Raw genomic sequence first — 23996 nt, forward strand, 5'->3', positions numbered from 1 at the left:
CCGGAAGCAGCGGCATGTCCCCCCTCTAGCTCCTATGCACAGGAGCAGCCAGGGAGCTACACACGCTGCCCCCGCCCCAAGTGCCGCTCCCGCAGCTTCCATTGGCCGGGAACCTTGGGACGACACTTGCGGACAGGGCAGCATGTGTAGGAGCCAGAGGGGGGACATGCCGCTGCTTCCAGGAGCTGCTTAAGGTAAGTGCTACTCAGAGCCTGCACCCCTGACCCCCTCCTGTACCCCAACCCCCTACCCCTGCCCTGATCCCCCTCCCGCCTTCCAAACCCCTCAGTCCCAGCCTGGAGCATCCTCCTGCACCCTAAACCCCACATCCTCTGCCCCAGCCCAGAGCTCCCTCCCAGACCCTGAACTCCTCATTTCTGGCTCCACCCCAGAGCCCGCACCCCCAGCCGGAGCCATCACCAATCTCGCACTCCAATCCCCAATTTCGTGAGCATTCATGGCCCGCCATAAAATTTTCATGCCCAGATGTGGCCCTTGGGCCAAAAAGTTTGCCCACCCCTGGTCTAGTGCTTCTGTCTCTCTCCAAGCCTCCATTCCAGTCTGACTGCTCAACAAACTCTGTGCCCCTTTTCCTCCCATTGCCCCCAAGTTTTACACCGGAGAAATCCCTGGAACAGCAACCCGAGGCTAGGCATCCCACCCTCCTTTTGTGCAGATGCTCTGCAACAAAAGGAACCTCCAAGCTTTAACTGCAGACAAATGTGACTGCATCTTTGGCCAGGTCTATACTACAGGACCAACCCTTGGGGCACCCCACTTGATACTGGCTGCCAACTAGACATGGAGCCACTGATCACAACCCGTTGAGCCCGATGATTTGGCCAGCTTTCTATCCACCTTATAGTCCATTCATCCAGCCCATACTTCTTTAACTTGCTGGCAAGAATACTGTGGGAGACCATATCAAAAGCTTTGCTTAAGTAAAGCACTGCTTTCCCCTCATCCACAGAGCCAGCTATCACATCATAGAGGGCACTTAGGTTAGTCAGGCATGATTTGCCCTTGGTGAATCCGTGCTCACTGTTCCTGATCACTTTCCTCTCCTCTAAGTGCTTCAGAATTGATTCCTTGAGGACCTGCTCCATGATTTTTCCAGGGACTGAGGTGAGGATCCTCCTTCTTCCCTTTTTTAAAGATGGGCACTACATTAGCCTTTTTCCAGTCACCCGGGACCTCCCCCGATCACCATGAGTTTTCAAAGGCTTGCCCTGATTCGGCTTCTGTTTCAGGTTTTCCACGTATTTGCAACGGATGGCATCCTGCAGGGTCCTCTCCAGCGTGGTTCTAGCTTTTGGAGTGAGGACTGCGTGCTCTGCATTCTTCACCTGTGGCACCAGGCCTCCCAGCTCCTGGCGTTTCTTGCACCACGTCCAGCAGCAGCAGATACGCTTCTCCAGTTGTCACATAGCATTGTGGGCATGAGTCCAGAGCAAAGCAAAGTCTCCCCGGTCTCTTCCAAATTTGCCTTCCAGTGAGCTGCTCAGGTAGGTGGCGACATCTTGATTGAAGGGGGTCCTGACGATTCGCTTCTTGATGACATCCCACATGGCAATTTCTGCAATGTTCCTCACAATAACATCCGGGCACGTCAGAAGTGATCACTGCAATGTCGCACAGATCACCATATGAGGAATGTTGGCACTGCACTGCCCTGCCTGTGCGATATATACACCAGTTCATTGCTGGCTCTCTGGGGAAGAAACATCCACTTCTTCACTGGCTGCCTGGTATGTTGTCTGCCTTGTTCAGAGGTATCTTCGCCACAGCAGATTCCCTCAGGACGAATGAGATACAGGGTATCAGGAAGGTGTTCAAGGCGTTGCTCTTCTGCCATGGTGCCAGTAGGGAGGAGTTGATCCTGGCCACATCTCATAGGATCTCCACAATGGTACCCTCAGGTGTCTGCTGGATGTGGAAACCCGTGGGCATGCCGAGATGTTGGTATGCTTGCCCATCCTTGAGGAAGATCAGAGGTTCATCCTGGATCTGAAAAGGCATCGTCTGGACCGAGTCCCTTCTACTGCCATCGATATGCAGGGTTGCACACTTCCTAGCACTGAAGCAGAGTCCCATCCAGTTGGCAGCATGGCTGGTGATGTTGAGCATTTGTTGGAGACACTCCAGGTTGTCTGCGATCAGGACCAGATTGTCTGCGTAAGCCAGAATAGTCATACTGTTGCCATAAAGCTCGAAACCGCCTAAACTGCTGGAGATGGCTCGAATGAGCAGCTGCATGGCTAAGTTGAAAACGATGGGGCTGAGGGGACAACCTTGCTTCACGACACTACGGATAGGAGTGGGTGGTGGTGGTGCAGTCTTCAGAAAGTTCCCGGATCAGTTGGAGAAAGTTTTCAGGCATCCCGAATTCTCGCAGCGTGTCAAAAATGTGCTGGTGGGGCATCGATCTAAAAGCATTAGCCGTGTCAAGCCACACTATGGCACATTGCTTCCGTGCCCTCCTGGCTGTGTGGATGACAGTCTGAAGGACAAAGTTGTGTTCGTAACAACCGTCACATAACATGAAGCCTTTCTGGATGGAGCTGATGGCTGCCCTGTTCACAGACCAGTCTGTGATCCTGGCCATGAGGCAGCTGGCATACAGTTTGTACATGGTGGAACAGAGAGAGATGGGTCTCCAGTTGCTGGGCTCATCTTGCTCACCTTTCTTGTAGGCAAGCACTGTCATAGATTTCTTCCAGAAGCTTGGGGTATGGCAGAATTGTCTGCATTTATTGCAGTTAATACCAGGCAGCCGGGGTCTCGTTTTTTCAGGATGCTATAGCGAATGCCATCTTTTCCAGGGGCTGTGTTTTTGGTCTTTGTAAGTCTGGTCATTACTTCCTGTGGTGTGAAGTCTTGTTCCAGGTCCCCTGCACAGTCAATGAGGGGTAGAGGACGAAGGCACCCTGGATGCTGCATGCCGTTTTCAGCTAAGCGGTCGAACACACTCTTCAAGTACAATAGTCCCTCCAACAGGACTAATCAGACTTGTAAACAACATAGCTATTCTGGCAAAAAGCTCCCTAAGGAGACATGTCTTATGCTGGCAAAAAGCCAGTATAAGATGCATCTCCACTAGGGGGCTTTGCTGGTGCAGCTATACCAGCAGAACTAATGTAATACAGATAAGCCATTTAATTCTTTCTATGGGGAGTTTCATCCTGGGTGCTTGTTCATCAACAGCCCTCAATGTGCAAGTTATCGCCACCTTTCACCATTGCACACAGAATAACTTGTCAAAGGTAACTTACTAGAACATTTAACAATTGGTCTCCAAGAAACACCACCACACTTCTGTGCAGGATCAGCAAGCTCTAGGGATCTCTCAGGACTCAATCTAGAATATGTATGATCATCAGTCATGCACTTGTTCTTCAAAGTGTGGGATTCATCAGATGGACCCACAAATTATTAATCGCCACACTCAAGCAGGTAATCTCATTTAACCAGACTGCATGGTGTACTCTGTTCAGGTGTGTGTGTGTGTGTGTGTGTGTGTGTGTGTGTGTGTGTGTGTGTGTGTGTGTGTGTGTGTGTGTGTGTGTGTGTGTGTGTGTGTGTGTGTGTGTGTGTGTGTGTGTGTGTGTGTGTGTGTGTGTGTGTGTGTGTGTGTGTGTGAACACGTGTATACATACCAAATTGTAACAGCTGAATAACATAATCCGTCTTCTCTACAGAGATCAGTTTGGGAACCTCTAGTTTAAATTTAAGAGTCCCATAGTTATTGAATGAGGTTGCAAAAAGCCACAAAACAGTCATGACATGGTCTCCAAATGTTGCATTGTGATAAAAGTATCCACACAAGGCTGCTATATTGTGGTACATCTTCATTTTTTGATGCAATATTACAATGCAATGCCAAAGAACCGCACTATTGTTTTGTGATTTTCGGAGACTCCATCCAATTGCATCTCTCCCTCCTAGGCTACTTCTGGGAGTACATTACAGCAGAGCACTAGCTCTGCTATAGTGAAGGTTAAGACCGGCTTCCTATTTAAAACTAGATTCTAAGTGCTCTAAAATCTGCAGAGATAGTAAGTTATACTGACCTAAGTGCCAGTATAGACAGTTTCTCCCACCAACACAGCTACCACCTCTCACGGAGGCAGGGGTTATTAAACTGTCAGAAGAGTTCTCTCCTGTCAGCATAGAGCATCTTCACCAAAAGCACTACAGCGGTGCAACTGTGCCACTGAAAATTATGTAGTTCTCACATCTACGTCTACACTACATCTATCTAAACAATCATTAACTACTAACACTTCTCTTTCTGTTAAAAAAAAAAGGGGCTGGAGGGGCAAATTAAATGGTAAATAAATAAATAAACAAACAACCAAAACACTTTGTTAATGCAGAGTTAAGGTTGCCGGAGATAACTCATGCCCTCCCAGAACATGAATCCAGTCAAGCTCAAACTTCTGAAAACCTAGCACACACAGAGTTAAGGTAAATGCCCATGTAACCTTAACTCTGTCCTCTGAGTGGGATACCACCTACACCTAGACTTTCCCCTGCCTATCATTAAATTCACAGACTGCTGTCATCTCCCACCTCATTACTAGCAATACCCATAGCATGCAGGCTGCAGTGCCCTGCTACTGACACCACCTACGCAATTCTGTATCGAAATGATGCAGACTGGAGCCTCAGGTACACATGAACCTCTTTCCTTTGATAACACACTGTGGAAAGAAGGAGGGGCTCAGACCAAGATCTTCCGATATCAGAGACCAAACTGTCCCACCTACCTCCTCCACCATTCAGTACAGCTATGGATACCTCTAACACAGTAATTCCCAGTAGCTATTGCCAGCTCCAGCAGGGGGCAGAGTTAAGGTTATGTGGGATTTACCCTAACACTGTATTTCCTGGTTTTCAGGAGTTTTGCCGAAATCAATGTTCTGGAAGGGCACAAGCTATTACCAGCAACCTTACCTCAGTGTTAAAGTTTTTACCATTTAATCAAGGAAGGAGCTGTTCCGCCTCATTCTTTCTTCACCTTGGAGCAAGGAGCTGTTCTGGTTCTCCTTCCTGAATGCTCAGAGGGAATTGGGTGGGGAAGAAAGAAGATGGGTTCCCAGTGACAGGGTGGATCACATTAACAGCAGATAGGTGGGTCCCACACCATTACTCAGCATCCTTCTGATATCTTGCAAGGGTAATATAGCATGAGAGCAGTCCTGTGATGAACTCTCTGCTCACTATGTGTCTCAAATCAGGTGCAGCTCCAATCAGACCAGTGGACCCCATGCAACCTACATATGACTCAGAAGCTGTAGCCTGAGTACCACCGGTTTTACAAGATAAACAGTTACTGTATAACTTCTTGAAATAACAGGGTTCCATAATATCAACAACATTAACACTTAGTGACTGTGGTCCTGATTCGGTCGGTAAAGCGACTAGAGCACATGCTTAAGTGCACTGCTGAATCAGGACCTGACTCTGCAACTTCTGTTTGATATGCAATAGGTTAGCTTTACATGGAGAAAACACTACCTTAAACAAAGTCCGTGCTATTGATGAACAAAATAAAGAGTGCACATACTATAATTTAATAAACCAACATGTTTTACATGTGCTACAAGATTCTTAAATGTTTATTAAGACAGCCAAGTTACCTTGTTATAAGAATTTACTTGCAACATATTTTCACTTACCTAAGAACAGCAATCTCTTGAACTGTAATAGCTCTTTTATCTTTGGTCCCCATGTAGGAAAATATATTTGGCTTAACTCTTAAAAAAACAAAAACAAACAGTTATGAAAATTTTAGATTTCATAGTTAAGGACACCCAAGCCCCATACAATTAGGCCAAAGATAAATTGTAATCTCACTAGCATATTATCTACAAAAAACTAAATTAACGCAACTTTTTTATTAGATTTTACATGCACAAAAAATGGGGAATTTTGAAGTTACAATCTCCACATAAGTTGTACTGCAACTTGATCCCATATGTGTGTGTGTGTGTGTGTGTGTGTGTAATATTTTCTAATACTGTATATGGCATTATAAGAAGGCAGGAAAGTTACCATATATTTTGTTATCAAATACGGTAGAACTTCAGAGTCACGAACACTCGGGAATGGAGGCTGTTCATAACTTTGAAATGTTTGTAACTCTGAACAAAATGTTATGGTTGTTCTTTCAAAAGTTTACAACTTAACATTGACTTAATACAGCTTTACTGCTGCTTTTAACCATCTTAATTTAACAAGCCCAGAAACAGTTTCCTTACCTTGTCAAATCTTTTTTTAAAACTTTCCCTTTATTTTTTTTTTAGTAGTTTACATTTAACACAGTACTGTACAGTATTCCCCCCCCTTTTTTGGGGGGGGGGGGTGGGGGCTCTGCTGCCTGATTGCATACTTCCGGTTCCAAATGAGGTATGTGGTTGACCTGTCAGTTTGAAACTCCGGTGTTCGTAACTCGGAGATTTTGCTTTACTGCCTATACGCAAGTGGACTTCTTTATAATTGTTACTGTCACTTTACTTTGAAGAGTGTGTGTGTGTGTGTGTGTGTGTGTAAAGTAAAAAATTCAGTGGGATAATGCATAACAATCAATCACTATTAAAAAAACCCTCAGTGCATGCCTATTTTTCCATGTGAAATTCAAATAGTGCTTTTATCTCTATGTGCTGCTATCTGTATACTGAACACATACTCATGTAAGCGTGTAGTCGGTGCACTTCAATATTGTTCTGTTTCCATAACCGTTTCTTTCCCTCTCAACATTGTTGTTTTCCTTTGCACTTCATGCAGAATAAGAGAAACGCTGCTGTCAGTAGATTCCCTGCTATCCCATTTGTGCATACCAGGTGGCAGCACTATTGCCATTACATGCATATTCTCTATCAAGCTCTGCATGAACTGCTAGAGTAGCATGTTCCCAGGCATCCTGTTTTTCAAATACAAGTACCACCTTCACCACGGTGGTGCTGATTTCTCAGAGCCAAACATTCAGAAGCTTGGATTGTGAACTCACACTTATAAAACAGCTAGTGAATAGTGTCACTGATGGGGGTGAGAGGACAAAAAACACAAAGACTTGTTTGGCCACAAAGAAAAGCCTTGGCTTTCTGCCTATGTGACTGGTGAATCCCTCACAGCAAGCAGAGGGAGACTGGTCACCACCTACCTTTCACAGAAAAAGGAGTTACAATGATTAGGACAGGACAAAGAAAGGAAAATCAGTTACAGCTTGTCTACACATGAGCAATTGTGTTTTAAAGTTTACACCCTACCTTAATCTGAACTAACTGCCCAGAATGCAGTGACTACAACAACTGATTTGCATATGAATGACCACAACAATATTTTTAAGTACATCCACTGTATGTTTGGACAACTGCACATTTAAAATCCTTAAAGTAAAAGATATGCTGCATGGCCTGGTCTTCACTGGGGCTTGGTCTACACTAAAAAGTTAGGTAAACCCAGCTACATCACTCAGGGGTGTGAAAAATAGTTAAGCCGATCTAACCCCGGAGTTGACAGTGCTAGAGCGACAGAAGAATTGTTCCATCAACCTAGCTATTGCCTCTCAGGAAGGTGGATTCCCTACACCAACGGGAGAACCTCTCCCATTGGGCTAGGTAGCATCTACACTCAAGTGTCACAGCAGTGCAGCTGCAGCACTGCAACTGGGCCGCTGTACTGTTTCAAGCATAAATAAGCCCTGAGAATAAAAGTGCACACTTAACTTCAGTTCAACTCAAGGTGAAATCCTAGTGAATACAAGGTAGTTTGCAGTCTTCACACAAGTTAGGAGGTCAAACACACATCTTTCCCTCAGTGAAGACCAGGCCTGAAAGCTTACCTGAAAGTATGCCATTTTTGATTATTTAGAACTATTTTCTTAACATAGAAAAGCATTTCAAATTTGACCTTCTAAAACAAAAATACTTTGCAGTTACTAAATATATTGTGATAATACATTTCCTGTGTGGTTTTGGCATAAGGATTTTAAAGCAGAATGTTTACATTAAATATTTAGTTGTTTTTGTTGTGTCTCAGAGCAACAAAATAATATTCTTACCTTAAAAATTTTGATAGTACATTAATAGCATCCATTGTATCCTTATTTTCCTTGTATAACACAAAGTGGCAGTAGCTTCCCCTAGATTTTGGCCATGAATGTTTTCTTGGATCTTTAAAACAAAGAGTTAAGACATACAAAAGGACAATTGTAAACTATGTTATCGGTTGTTATTCTCTTTTGCAAACAAGGTTCATTTAATTGCCACAGTAGTTTCCATTTTCAAACAAACATGTGACTCTCAGTGACTTCAATTAGCTTCCATCTGCTTCTTTCTTAAGAAAATAAAAGTACTGAATGGAAAAAGTTGGTCCAGTAAAAGATTACCTCACCCACCTTGTTTCTCTGGCAGTTATGAAGTATGAAAAAATGCACTTTCTGCAGATCCACTGTGGTGTAAATTTATACTGCAATACAAGATTTTAGCCATGTGACTTACACAAACATTACCAGGAGTTGCATGACAAAAGAAAGTGTCCTCCTGTTGGAATATTTTCCCAGTGGTTTATTTGTTGCCACAACCCCAATCTCATTCCAACTGAAGTAAATCCAAGTTTTACCAGTGACTTCACTTTGAACAACATCCGGCACTTTGGGTTTGATGTAATGCTTGTTGAACCAAATCGGAAGACTCCACTGGTCATTGGATCAAGCAAGCCCTTTATATTCTTCACAAAAAGTAAACTATGTTATTTTAAGGATGCATTAATAATGTATCTAAGTGTCTTGATGTTTTTGGTCTTTTGGCCTCGAGATGAAAACCTTGTCTGTGTCTCTGGGACCTTGAGGTGAAAAAATATTATCTAAGTTATATCTGTTCTCATCAGTTTATTTCTACAGCATCGTGCATGCAACACTAGAGCTTGGGTTATATCATATACAAATTTTAAGGGCTTTATAATTGGTAAGAATTCACTTTGAGGTGAAGTTTGGTAACAAAGTCTCACAAGGGAGTTAAATTTGGGACAATTTTCTAAATTAATGAATAATTCAAGCTCACCTTGGGTATTTTCAAGTTATGTAATGTGTCTAGTCTAAAATACAGTTCATTATATTGTTTAATCATTTTTGGTTTCATAGAAAGGGAAGCAAGACTGTCAAGATATTAAAAAGTCATTACTGCACAGTAACATTTTCAAAGATAAATATGCATTGCATAATCATCTATCATTGTAGGCCCAATCCTCCTCCCAGAGAGGCCAACAAGAGTATGGCAATTGACTTAAGTGGGAGTAGGAACAGGCCCTTTGCAAGGGTTGTTTTTTTTATAAAGGCACATAAGGAAATTAAATACTAAAAACTAACAACTTGTCTAAATGGGAAAGTTTTACATGTATAAAACCACCATGTGGACACTCTCGTATAAGAGTGTCTTTTTCATTTCATCTTAAACCCCTTCTCAGGCACCAAAAGCTAAATTGAAAAAAGTACTCTTATTCCAGTATAAGTGTGTCCACATAGACGGGAGGAATAGTGGTGGTGGTGGTTTTACACACAGTAATAATCTTTCTTTAAATTAACATTTTAGGTTATACTGAAAAATACTTATCTCCTGTAGGGAAGGCCTCGGTTTAAAATATGGATTTTTTTTTTTTTTTTATAAAAAATGACTAAAGCCAGAAAGAAGAGTTGGTGTTTCGTTTTAAGGAAGCAATATAATCAGCCCTAACTAACTCCTCATATGGAGTACTACAATATTCAGAGAGAACACAAGTAGAGCTGTCTCTATTTCCCTTGGGAAAAAAAGGAACATATGATTGTGATAACATTTGTATGCAAACCATGGACTGTACCGGCCATCAATGTTTAAGCGAAGTCTCCACTGAAACCAAAAAATTCTTCATAATATTAATGATATGGTCCACAGTCTTTTTGTTAGGAGTTCACTGGCTCCTACTTATTCTGCTTCTGAAGTCATCAATCCTCTGTGATCTCAATTTACTCTTGTACAAATTATAACTTTAAAGTAGCAAATTAGGTTTAAAGAACAAAGATTGCACTAAAATTTCTGTCATTAAAATAGGGCAAGGGAAAAAAAACAAATAAAGTGATTCACACGGAGAATCATTTCCAAGTTGAAAGTTTCTCCACAATGCATCGATTGCTCAATTTTGCACACTTTCAAAAGCACCAGCTCTGATCAAAACCAGAGTAAGGCAACCCGGGAACCTAGGCACACACCATGCCATCTGCTATTACAACCCCATGCCTGTGCCATGGTCCCATCCATCCCACTTGGAGGAGTGGTGGCTGGAGTCCCCTCTCTCTCCTGCCAGAAAAGCAGGGATGGCACCAAAGCCCACAATACTTATCCCCCGCAGTCAGCATGTATCTACTTGGATAGGTGTGTGGAGCTGCCTCCACTCTCTTTCTCCTATTGCATATACAGTCTTCTGCTGGGGTGGTGTTGTCACAGCCTCCCAGATCAATGGGTCTTGGAGTCAATGCCCCACTGAGATTAATAAGACAATTCATACCTCTCAGAGGTATTGCTTCAGGCTATCTGCACATTCAGGCAGACATTGCTGCATCACTTATTCTTGATTCATGTTTTCAAGCTTTTTATTGCAACTACAAGGGCTAAAAATGTGTTGTTGTTTTTTTTAATGAAACCCATGACTCTTAGATCCTGATGTAAAACTCACATGACTCTGGGAATTGGGACTCTAAACATAGAACTATGAAGCGAAATCCTGCCTTACTGACACCAACGGGAGTTTCACCATTGATTTCAATGGGGCCAGGATCTCACCCCATCATCCCTATGCCTTAATCCAGCCCTGGTCCTGATCTTGCAAGCCACTGCATGTGGGTGGACTACTGGGTCCACATCAACTTACTTGCAAGACAGAAGCCCATAACTGCATGTGTGAAGGGTGCAGTGCCAGCCTCGTCACTTTCTGTCAAAACTTAACGTTGCTTATACATAGATTTTATATTTAATTCTTGTTAGTTTGGCCAATGCCTTCACTATTTAGTGTGTCTGAATGGTTGGCATTTCATTTTACCACCATGAAATACCAACATATCTTACCTGTTGCAGTTCTGACCTCTGTCCCAATGTATAGCATAAAGAGCACAAAAGAGCAATGTTTAATTTTTAGACTATTGAAGGGTTTTAGAGGTGAACATGCAGGTTTATGGTTATGATTGTTTATGCTGTAGACTTCTATAGCATCCAACAATGACGTGGTTGGTGACAGTGATTTAGATGGTTATGTGATGGAATCGTGCAGAGGCAAACAGTAAATATACGGAAAGTTTCAATCAGAGGTACAACAAACTTCACCATGGACAATGATGGACAGCACTGCCAATAAGTTACTGAGGTAATAAGTCCATGCCTGAAGTACTCTAAATACCACACATACAAAAGCACTTGCAATTTAGTGAGATAGAAAACATTCTTGTAACCCGTATCCCCACAAGCATACCTCATCATGTTTCTCATGTAAGAATAGATTATTAAATATTTCACGTGTTTGTTGCCCACTGACCACATTAAGGATTGAGTCCCCGTGTGTTAGTCACTGCACATATGCAAGTCTTACATATAGTCCATGTCCCATACAGCCTATAGTCCAGTATCCCCATTCTGCAAGCATTTATGCATGTTGAGTAATATTTTGCACATAGGTAGTCAATGAACTTACATATGTAAATATATTTGTGGGATCAAGGCCTAAGAATCTAAGTTTAAAATACATTAAGCCCTACTGCATCATATGAAGTTATCCAGAAAAGTTTTTTGCCTTTTTTTTTTTAAATGGACACCAGTTAAAATCTACAAATCCTATTTGTAAGGTATCTTTTAGTTATAGTTGTTCAACTTAATACATGCACCTTGTAACAATGGTTAAGGAACATAAACACCAGCAGGGCAAACTGGGGAAGACCATTATAACCCAAAGGAGAACAGGATTTGTTTGGAGATTACTTTTTGTACTTGTAAGTATGCATACTCCATGCACAAAGCATTCAACCATAGGATTAATTTGACACAGTTAATGTGATAAACCATATACATGTAATAATAAATTTATTCTAAGTTTTTGATACTTTAAATAAATACTCTACCACGTAGCAATAGACTTTTACATTTGCTTAAGAAAAAGTTTAAATAAAATATAATTTTATCTAAAATAAATATGTAGTCCCTATCTAATTTGCATTACAAAATTTTGGAGCCCATCTACTGGCAATGAGATGTAATTTATCTTAAACCGGTTCCTAACTGACGTCAGGTAAGAAATAAGCCTAATTTAAACCAAAATAAGAGCATCCATACAGCATATCACACTAATTTTAACTAAATCAGTTTATAAAAGCCTCACACTTTGAGTTATACTGGTGAAATGCTGTGTTTAGGCAAAGCTTTATATTTAAAATCAATTTGCCAACGTGTCAAAAGTGTCAGATAATAGGAAACAATGTTTTACATATTTGTATACCAATATTGATGTGCCCCAAAATAATTAGACCACCAAAATGCTTTGGAACATATTAAGTTATTTACCTTTGATACTACCAAGTCCATCATTATTCTTACTACACAAAAGCAATTCCTATAACTGATGATGGATACAGACAGTTTTCTGCTTATAACTTTAATTTTGGCAAAGCATAGGATTGCCATTAACTGGAAAGCAGAAGCAGGTTCAGCTATTTTAAAAAGATCCTATCTTTGAGAAGAGTTGCTACTGGAAATATATTCATATATTATTTATATAAAAGATGTAATTCTGAACGGTAGTTAACAGGTTGGGATAAATTCTGACTCCACTGAAATCAAAGGGGGGTTGCCACTGACTTTAATGAGGACAGGATTTCACCCACTGAATTTATTATTATTTGTATTACCTAGTGCCTAGGAACCCTAGTCACAGACCAGGACCCCACTATGCTAAGCATTGTATAAACACAGAGGAAATTTGAAATTCCTAAATTGTATGATTGTGATAACTTAATTTGGATCCAATTAGGTTCACATGGTCTACATTTAAACAGTAACTCTACAATAAAAGAAAACAAACACATACTCCTATGTTGTCTATTTGGCACTCAGTGAGAATCATAGAAATGTAGGCTGGAAGAGCCAGCCCTCTGTGCTGAGGCAGGACCAACCTATACCATCCTTGACAGGTGTTTGTCCAACCCATTCTTAAAAACCATCCAATACTGGGGATTCTACAACCTACTCTGGAAGTCTATTCTAGAGCTTAACTACCCTTATACTTAGGTTAGCTATTAGGGTAAAATTCTAAGTCTCCCTTGCTGCAGATTAAGCCTATTACCGTGTATACTTGTTCATTAGCCCGTTCATTTATAAGCCAACCCCCCAAAAATGGAGAGGTAAAAATAGCAAAAATTGTATGACTCTTTCAGAAGCCGACCCTATATTTCAGGGGTTAGAAAACTTTGGCACCCAGCCCATCAAGGTAAGCCGCTGGTGGGTCAGGACGTTTTGTTTACTTGGAGTGTCTGCAGGCATGGAGCCCCTCAGCTCCCTGTGGCCGCGGTTCGCTGTTCCCAGCCAATGGGAGCTGCGGGAAGTGGCGCCACTTCGCACAGCTCCCACTAGCTGGGAACGGCAAACCGCTGCCCTTCCCGCAGCTCCCATTGGCTGGGAATGGCGAACCGCGGCCACAGGGAGCTGAGGGGCTCCATGCCTGCAGACGCTCCAGGTAAACAAAACAACAATGTATTAGATATTCAATTCAATGATTCCATAGAGCAGGGGTCGACAACCCTTCAGAAGTGGTGCGCCAAGTCTTCATTTATTCATGGTAATTTAAGGTTTCACGTGCCAGTAACACATTTTACATTTACAGGGGCCGGCAGTTGGGACCCCAGGCCAGCAGCGGGCTGAGCGGGGCTGGCAGCGGGGACACCAGGCTGGCAGCAGCATGCCACAGTAAATCAGCTCGCGTGCCGCCTTTGGCACACGTGCCATAGATTGCCGACCCCTGCCATAGAGTTTAAAATCATCAAATTTTGGTGTAGACCCGTTTATAAGCCGACCCCCGCTCTTTGATGCGTCACTTTTTTACCAAAAATATTCGGCTTATGAACGAGTATACATGGTACTTTTTGTCCTACCTTCAGTGGACATGGAAAACAATCAATCACCCTTTATAACAGCCCTTAACATATTTGAAAACTGTTATAGTTCCCCTCCAGCAAGTCTTCTTCAGGTACCAATACTTCTCACTTACTATAAACCCAGTAAAACAACTTCACACTTGCTACTCAATTTACTTGATTAGTGGTTTGAAGAAAAAAACAAACAAAAAAACCCACACTAATATCTTTTAGCATACCCAACAGGTAAGCCTCATGCCCTGTGCCATTTAGAAGTAACATACTGGATGAATCGGTACAGAGGTATGCAACAGCCTCCAAATCCAAATTATAACATACCCCCTTGTCTGAAGTATTATGTAATTTTAATTAAACATTTTGTTTTTAAATTGTAGTTCAACTTTGCAATATGAAATGATGGCGAAAGTAACAAACTCACTTGCCAGCGCTTTCTTTCCAGCAGCATGGTAAGCAACGATGTATTTTTTCCCATCTCGGTCCTCTGTTTTCGTCTCTAATCCAGGAAACAAGGATTTCACAGCGTGGTGAATAATAGTTCTTTTTTCTTTAGTGTCTTCAATAACCTATATTTAACAAAGAAAATTGTCTCACAAATATGATCCTTTTTTTGGCCTTGTGTACATATATTTTGTTTGTTTGTTTTTAAACACACAAAAAAATCATTTTTCTGTTCAAAAACCAACCTTAAGAAAACATGGTCTGACTATGCTTTAAAGGACACATTCTACTTGCTATAATTAATTCATAAAGAGATATATACATAACTCCGCTACAAACTCTGAATCTGATGTTTCAAAAATAAAAACCATAATGACATTTTTTAATTCACTAGTTTAATTCTTAGCCAAATTTCACTGCCTGAATGGTGACTATATCCAAACTGTGTGTCTTTAGTGCACATCTGTATAGAAGCTATACAACTAGATGAGAAGAAAAAAAAATTAATGTAGGAATTCTTATTAATCCCAAACCAAAATTTTGCCCTAATTCAGCTCAGCAATTATTCATATTTGTGTTATTTAAAAATAGCCACAAAACTCTTCTTCCTCTTGTACCTTTTTTCTTCTTATTGTGGAAGATCAAATTCACTGTCTTCTATTAAATCAGCATAGGCTATCCTTGGAAACATTCTTTCATCAAAGTGCATGTTTGTTTAATCTCTTGTACATAACCATTCTATAAAATACTCATACACTGAAAATGAAATACTGCATTAGCCCTAATCCTGCAAACACTTAAGCATGTGCTTAATTTTATGCAAGTGAGTATCATAGAATATCAGGGTTGGAAGGGACCTCAGGAGGTCATCTAGTCCAACCCCCTGCTCAGAGAAGGACTAATCCCCAGACAGATTTTTACCCCAGTTCCCTAAATGGCCCCCTCAAGGATTGAACTCACAACCCTGGGTTTAGCAGGCCAATGCTCAAACCACTGAGCTATCCCTCCCCCCAGTAAAACCATGGTGAGTACTCACATGCATAGTTCAAGTACACTTGTAAGTCTTTGCAGTATCAAGTCCTAAATTTACAAGTTTTCAGCATCACCTATTCTGATGTAAAGCTCAACAAACTACTTGTATACCTAGCATTTAGTTTCCATGCACACACCCATCTCCTTCCCCAAAACGGATACGTTAACCAAGTCTTTTGTATCGTTTTACCATTTTACCTCTATGGCAACACTGGTTTCTTTGTTCTTAAAAAGTTGGAGCTCTTCTAAATGCTGCTTGTCTTCATTTGACAAAACTGTAAATATTTCTTCTGAAGGATCCTAATATATATAAAATAACAGTAACTCACACAACACAGTCAGAACAAGTTTTCATCAGTGACTTAATTTAAAAATAAAAATAAAAAAAAAATCTTCTAGCCATTTCTGAAAGCTACTCAGAATTTACCTCATCATCCACTGGAACAGAAAAGTCATCTAAATGGCTTATGTGCCCATCTTTTCCTATTTCATGAACGACAAAGTCTGAGTATCTAACAGAAAAACACAAAAGGTTAAAAAACACAGACAGGGAAGACTAAAGGCTTCTGTGAACAGAATGCTATTTTTCCGCTATTTTCCAATAGACTTTATTCAGTTTCTAGATTAAAATTTCAGCCATTATCTATAAAAAAGCTTTCTCCCCTCCCCAGAAAATTACCCAAAAGACACACTAGATACTTTCCAGAATCATCTTCAATCATCACTTGAAATCTCAATACCTATTTTTCCCCTCCATAGTAGAAGCACACATATTGGTTTGTTACTGTAGAGTTATTCATGAATATTTATACCTATCTATCTCATAGAACTGGAAGGGACCTTGAAAGGTCGAGTCCAGCCTCCTGCCTTCACTAGCAGGACCAAGTACTGATTTTGCCCCAGATCCCTAAGTGGCCCCCTCAAAGATTGAACTCACAACCCTGGGTTTAGCAGGCCAATGCTCAAACCGCTAAGCTATATTTTCTAAAATATAAATTTTAGAACAGCTGAGAGAAAAAAGCTGTCAACTGATTGTGAAATGCTGAAAGTAAGATGGGAAAATGAGGCTTCACTGTGAGATGTTTCTATTGCATTACATCCAAATCCACACGTGCATGTATCACACCTCTATAAAGTCACGTCAGTTTGGCAAAATACCTTCTTCATTATTTTCCCATAGACACTATAGTGAAGGACACATTACACATGCCTCAGTTAGATATGCTTATAAAAGTCATGAGGGTCAAAATGGGGGGCGGGAAGACCATAATGAGACTGCAAACATCCTGTCAAGACAGTATCAAGGTTATGTTTTGCCAACTGAGTTTAAAAGTAGAGATGTGATGAATCCACATTTTTAAATTTGAACAAAAACTATCAAACACTTCTCACTGGTATTCACCCAAAACTGAACGCAAGTAAGTGAGGCTGTTGTTATCTTGCCAGATCTCTCAAAAGAAACATCTTTCATATGGATAAGGAATAGCCACCAATAAATAGGGATAACAGAGTGACTTTTTTTTTTTTGAAGACTATGTTGTATGTGCAGTTTCAGAGAAAAAGTGCATAACAATGTCTATTTATGGTAAAACTATGTACATACAGGATGACTTTAATTTGAAACTGATTAGGCAAAAATATGTTTAAGTGATTTGCTGAATTGGTGCAATAATTTGTGCACTGTTTCTTCAAAGAGGTTTTGAATTTATATTTTGAGATTTCTGGTGAAAGACAGTATTTATTTTAAGTAAGTGTTAAGAATGCTGTGTTGTAATGAAATAAGAATAAGGAGTTTATTATGTAGGCAGTGTAAGATTTGTGATATCCTCAATTATTTTCAAGTTCTTTATTTCTGTACATAATGTTATAACTGGCAAGATTTATAAATTTTAGCACCAGAAGAGACTATAACATAGCAACTTTAACTTGTTTTTTCAAAAGGTTGTTTGACTTTGGGATCATAAATATTTTGTCAAGTCTTTTACTTACGTTAGCAGTAGTTTTAGTGTGCATAGTACGTATTGTAACTAGATTGTATATTTTGTACAGTTAGCTGAAAGTAAGTCAAATTGCAAATATAAGATTATCTTCCTATCATTTAGAGTACCTTTTCTCAGTTTTAGTCTGCAGAACACACACTTTAGAAAGGCACCAACCATCTACAAATTGAAGATTTCTCAGAGCCCTAGTTTTAAGAAAAGAAAGCAGTGAAGCACACCTGCAGATAATCCTACTGTATCTTGATACATGTTGGTGTTATACCAGAGATGATGGTATCTGGCTCCTCCTTTTAGCTGAGAAGGAAAATGGGGAATAATTGCTAATACAAGGAATTAAAGTACAGAGGATTGCAAGATGAAAAGTTACCTCTCTTTTAAGATTCCAGAAAACCCTTTGTGAGAACTAACAAACTTTGTAATGCCAACATCAAGTTCTATTAGTCCATGCTTCATCATGTCTGCAAAGCTCTCTGGGTCCCCTTCTTCATCACTTTCCTCTAGTTCATTATCTTCCTCCTCACCTTCTTCATTCAGGATTATATCATCTTTCTTGTCCTCAAGCAAAGGTTTCCCAGGTTGTTCTGTTACGTCAACGCTTTGCTCAGAATTGCTTCCTGTCTTAGAAGACTCTTCTGAGATCTTTTGCCTTTTAATTTCATCCACATTAGCCACATCATCCTCAGAATGAGGTCGTTTCAAGGATGTCATTTCTACAGCTTCCATATTGAAAGGCACAGAGCGGTACAAAGTCCTGGAGGGAAAAAAGGACCATTTAAAATGGTGTATTTCCAAATCTTTTTGCTTTTTTAAAAAATTATATTTTTAAACATGCAACACACACAAACCAAACAAAACACAGCAAATTCTGCATCAAGTTATACCTGGGCAACCCCAGATTCAATGCATTTGCACAGGTGTAAGTTAAACTACATAAAAAGATACAGCTACCAAGAAGATACACTTGATAAACTCAGTAGTCTCAGGGAAGGGGGAGTAAAGGATTAGGATTAGAGATCCTGACTGAGAAAGACAGAAAAAGTGTTCCTGATAAACAATACATTGTGTCAGGCTCAGGCCTGGTCTAGACTTAAAAGTTTTGCTGCATAGCTACAATGACATAGAGGGTCAGGGGGAATCATACCCCTAACCAACATGGTTGTTCTGGCAAAAGCCAGGGCTTGCCTTACCATGAGGCGAACTGAGGCGGCCACCTCAGGTGCCAGACTGTGGAGGAGTGCCACTAGGACCCAGAGTGTAGAAAATTGTGCCTGCTGCTGGTGCATATGTATTCTCTGTGCTCTAGATGCACAGAGATGGTGGATTGCTGTGCTGGAGGAGGGAGGGCACAAGAGACAGAACAGGCAGGCAGGAGAAAAGGTGAGAGGGAATAACAGAAAGCAGCAGGAGCTGCAGGGAGAGAGAGGAGGAGAAGCCTCTTATGTACCTCCCTAGCACTCCCCAGGAGCCTGGACTGATTAACACCAGCTTCTCAGCGAGTTTCCTGTTTCCAGCTGCTTCCCTGAACCCAGTTGAGGAGAACAGGCAGTCAACTGAAGTAGTAGGAGCCAGTTAGGCCCTTAAGATGCTGATACCTTCCCTCACTCAGGCCCTGCTACCAGCCTGCTTATTTGTCCCCTTCAACTGAGTGTTGAGAGGCACTATAGCTGGCACAGAATAGCAGTCATGAGTGAAAGAAGAAAACGCCCCTCTGGGGCAGCATTCAGAAAAAGAAAGCAAGCAAAGGAAGCTTTTCTATCTAAGCAAGAAGGAGCTCTCCTGAGATACATAGACACAAACATTCACGGTGAGCCATCTAGCCCCAGCGAGGATGTGAGTGGTGAGGAGATGCCTGATCTTCCAGTTAGTCAGAGTGCCGGTGACCTGGCAGCTACTGCAGCATCCATATCGCCATCTCAAGTGGATGTAACCATGCACATTCCTGAAGAAAAGTGTAGATCAGAGTAAAGTGTGGTGGAGGCGCAAGAAACAGCTGCTGCTGAGCTTAGTTCCTTAAGTCTAGATGATCCAGGACTGTGGACCCACTTGAGCAGTAGCCTGAGGGACTTCCTTGTACTGCATGGGCCACAGCAAATGAAAAACTTCCTGTTCCCTAAAGACAATGAAAATAGAAGTTTCCATCCAACTTCATATTTCTGTGTGGCTTAGTGTTGTGGCATGACATACTGTTTGAAATAAATGTTGTAAGCGAGAGACTCTAAGGTGTTGACCTTGATATATCTGGAGCAATGGAACAACTGGACAAAGCAAAGTCATACCTACAGTCTTACCAGTCAGATGAGGGATTTCAAAATGTTCTGAAGAGTGCACAGAAGTTGGCAGAGGAACTTTACACTGAAGCTATTTTCCCACCCATTCAAGAATACAAGAGTCACTGAAGAAGACGATGTTTTGACTACGAGGCACGGGATAATCCCATAAAGACACCCCAAACAACAACTCAAAGTTGAATTCTTTAATCAGGTGCTAGATTGTGCAGTACAGTCAGTTAAAGAACGTTTCATGCAGCTCAAGGAACACAGCAGTATATTTGGGATGTTGTATGATATTCCAAAACTCCTCACTATACCTGAAGAAGACCTACACCAGCAATGCAGGGCACTAGAGACAGTGTTGACACATGATGACATGGGCGATACTGATGCAAGTGATTTAGATGATGAACTGCAAGCCCTTTCAAGATACATTTCAGCAGAATCAACTCCAAAGGCTGTTCTGGAATATATGTGCACAAATAAGATGACCACCCTCTTTACAAATGCTTTTGTTGCTCTGCGCATACTTCTAACACTTCCTGTAACCAGGGGCGGCTCTAGACCCCAGCGCGCCAAGCAGGCGCGTGGGGCGGCCCTTTCCCGGGGGGGCGGCATTTGGCTCCGGTGGACCTGCCGCAGAGATGCCTGCGGCAGGTCCACCGGAGTCCGGAACGAGCGGACCTGCCGCAGGCATGACTGCGGCGGGTCCCCTCTTCCCGTGGCTCCCCTTGAGCTCCCGCAGGCATGTCTGTGGCAGGTCAACTGGAGCCCGGGACGAGTGGACCTGCCGCAGGCATTACTGCGGCGGGTGCCGTGGTCCCGCGGCTCCGGTTGAGCTCCCGCAGGCATGCCTGCGGGAGCTCAACCGGAGCCGCGGGAAGAGGGGACCCGCCGCGGGACCGGGGAAGGGCGGCGCAGCGCACCGCGCTGCTTGGGGCAGCCTGATTTCTAGAGCCGCCCCTGCCTGTAACAGTTGCCAGTGGAGAAGGCAGCTTCTCCAAGCTGAAGCTAATAAAAACACATCTACACTCCACAAAGACACAGGAGAGGCTGGTCAGCCTTGCAACCATCTCAGTAGAGCGTGAGCTGGCCCAGACTGTGGACCTTCAGGAAGCAGGACAAATCTTTGCAACCAAGAAGGCACGGAAAGCACCACTTTGATTATTCACACAGCTAAAAATGCCAGTGTTTACTATGCAGACAAGAAAAGTTAACTTTCAAACGCCTGAACAGCAAATGTAAGTGTTACTTAAAATTTCTGAACAAGGTATTTTAAGTTGTTAGTTCTCCTTTATTGGGTTAGGTAGCAGAGCAGTACCATGAGAGGAGTAGAACAGGAAGAAGGCAGAATTGAGACCTTTCAAAGTTTTGGCCCAAGTGAGGAGGTATGGAGCATCATTTGAGCTCCCCACCTCAGGTGCCAAAAAGTTGTGGGCTGGCCCTGGCAAAAGCCCTGGCACAGATGCAGTTATACTGGCAAAAAAGTCTTTTTGCCAGGATAGATCATTTCATTTAGAGAACTAGTATAGGATATACCAGCAAAAGAACTAATTTGCTGGTTTAAAATGCATCTCCAGCCGGGGGGCTTTCCTGTATCGCTATCTTGGTATATTTCTACTGGCAGACATTTTCTAGTGTTGACAAGGTCTCGCACAGGAAAGGACAACTTCCAGAAAAGACTTTGGGGTTATATAAGGAAATGAGAGTGAAAGGATCAGGGAAGAGACACTGTACCCCACCAAGGGGAGAAAAAGTGTTTTATGTTTGTCTTTATGAAAGACAGGAGAAGGAAGGTGGTCACATTTTTAGGTAGCATCAGTTTTTCAAAGTTTTCCAAAATGGGTACTCCTGGAATCTCTCTCAGCTAGCACTCGAGAAGAATGATGCAACACCTCCAGCAAATCTGGCCTCTTCTCTTGCCAGCTCTCCTTTCTTCATTATTTTCAACTGCTATGATAGTGCCAGCACTCAACTATCATACAGCTATCCACATGAGCTTTGCTGCTGTCAATTTGGGGCCTAAGAAGCTTCTAATCCAGATCTCACTACAGCTAAATCTGATTATTTTGTATTTTTTCCCCTTCCAAAAAGGATGCACACAGGATGAAATAATAATTCAGACACAATGGTTCAGCGAGCTGCTCCCTCCCCCTGCCCACCCCGTCTGTATATTATTTCATCTCTTCTGTTCCCAGAAAGAGCTCCTATTCTTCTTCCTTAACTCACACAGTTCTGACCAATGAGTCTCCACAGGTGAGGTAAAGGAAATCCTGAGTGGGGAGGGAGTGAGCAGGGAGTGAATGAAATAAACCCTGGAGGGCTGTGTCTACTCACTCTTGTAGAACTGAGTGCTTGATTCTCTTCACTGGCTGCTTCAGTGTCCACTTGTGGGCCAGCAGGAACAGAACTTTGGGAGCTGGAGAAGAAAGGGATAATATTTGAAATAATTAAAAACTTATTATAACACCTAGGATGTTAAATGGGTCAAAAGTTCTCCAGAGATCCCAAGATCTATGGGATTGTCCCAAAGTACTTGGGAAACCCCCACAGGTCTGGAATAGTATGTTCCTTACTCATTCCAGAGGAATGGGAGTATGGGGAGGAAAATCACATACCCCCACTGATTCTATAAAAACTCCACAAGCTGAAATGCACAGATATTCCTAGCCCTTCTGTGCAATTTTCCCCATGGAAGCAATGAGCTGACCCTGAACTTGTGGCTCAGTGTTTATGATGCCTATAAAAGCTCTTTCCACACTCCTGAATGTAAATTATCACCATAAATAGAATACAAATAGAGGTAAATAAGGCACTTTACAAAGGACTTCCTAGCTCCGTGCATCATATTATAGAAAGGATATTGTGTAATTGGATAACAGTTAAGATTAAAAAAGAGCACTGATGCTTAGATATACAAAGAAGCTGAAAAAATAGTTTTGTATTACTAATAAGATAAAAAAAAAAAACACACTCATAACTGGGATGCCTACAGAAGTTGGATGTCATGAAACTGTAAGAGAACCACCACAGAAACTAAGAAACAGCCAGACAGAAGTTAAGAAAGGCACAGAAAACAGAAAAAAAGACACCACGCAGAATAAATAATAGCGAGTTAGGCGGACACACTAATGTGGACCTTTATTAACCTCAGTGCTAGCCTATAATAAATTAATTTGCTCAAGTACTGCAGAATCTGCAACAGGTAACTAAATGCAAGGCTAGCTCGGGGTTTTTGATTGATTGTGTAGTTATTATTTCTTTTAAGGGATTTGTATGTGAGTTTAGTGCTTGTGAAAGGTGCCAGATTAATAGCCCTTGAGATCAAAATCCTAATAACTGTACACAGAACAGATACAATACCTGGTTCTCTGTATCATCCCATCAATATACATACAGATTTTTGAAGAGAGAACAAAAATCACTTGTTGCCAGTAAATAGTTCAGTCAGGTCACAGACCAATCTTCCTCAAATATTAGATAACATCTCCCACTTGAAAATTTAAAAAAATCTATAATTTAAGGAAGACTAACATTACAGGTTAGATACATCCTGTCACCTATTGAATTGTCAGCTGTCCTGAAACTGACCATAACTAGCCATGCATAATACAAGTACTCTCAGAAATTTAGACAGAACCATCACTTTTCCAGCCACTACTTGTTTCTCCCTAATTAGATTTTCTTTAGCTCCAAATGTAAATGTAGCTGTAAAAATAAACACCCAAAAGGATTGTATTAAGTTACAAATAAATCAGAGAGAAAGCTGCTTCATAAACATTTAAAATAATCAACTCAAATGAAGAACTAATAAATAAAACAAAGAATGAAGAAACAACAAAAGTGAAACAAGAAAGGGATTGTTTATTATTATAAAACTATAAATAATAACAAATAATAACAAAGGAATAAAGACCACTAAAGGAAAGAGTGGAAGAAAGCAAGCAAAATAGAGTTACCAAACCATGTATTTCTTCATACCTTTCAATGGATAACATCAACTTCAATCTAGCCCAAAATTTAAACTTATAAAAAGCTTTTATAAAATCATAACCAATAGAAGTGACTCTACTTTTTAAAAATTCTCAT

The 23996-nt window shown here is 41.4% G+C and overlaps 1 protein-coding gene across 3 annotated transcripts in view; it reads right to left on the reverse strand.

Annotated features, from left to right (window-relative positions):
- Nucleotides 1–23996, reverse strand: part of PUS7 (pseudouridine synthase 7) — a 40468-nt gene that overhangs the window by 13020 nt on the left and 3452 nt on the right. For all 3 annotated transcript variants that reach the window (XM_039517213.1, XM_039517222.1, XM_039517202.1), the window contains 7 exons: nucleotides 22245–22326; nucleotides 18005–18388; nucleotides 16065–16149; nucleotides 15836–15937; nucleotides 14586–14730; nucleotides 8066–8177; nucleotides 5682–5759 (listed from right to left, as the gene is read on the reverse strand). In XM_039517213.1, the coding sequence (XP_039373147.1) occupies nucleotides 5682–5759; nucleotides 8066–8177; nucleotides 14586–14730; nucleotides 15836–15937; nucleotides 16065–16149; nucleotides 18005–18360 (878 nt within the window). In that variant the 5' untranslated portion in view covers nucleotides 18361–18388; nucleotides 22245–22326. The remainder of the gene's footprint in view (nucleotides 1–5681; nucleotides 5760–8065; nucleotides 8178–14585; nucleotides 14731–15835; nucleotides 15938–16064; nucleotides 16150–18004; nucleotides 18389–22244; nucleotides 22327–23996) is intronic.

Source organism: Mauremys reevesii, linkage group 1 (genome assembly GCF_016161935.1).
Source record: "Mauremys reevesii isolate NIE-2019 linkage group 1, ASM1616193v1, whole genome shotgun sequence".
Taxonomy (NCBI): domain Eukaryota; kingdom Metazoa; phylum Chordata; order Testudines; family Geoemydidae; genus Mauremys; species Mauremys reevesii.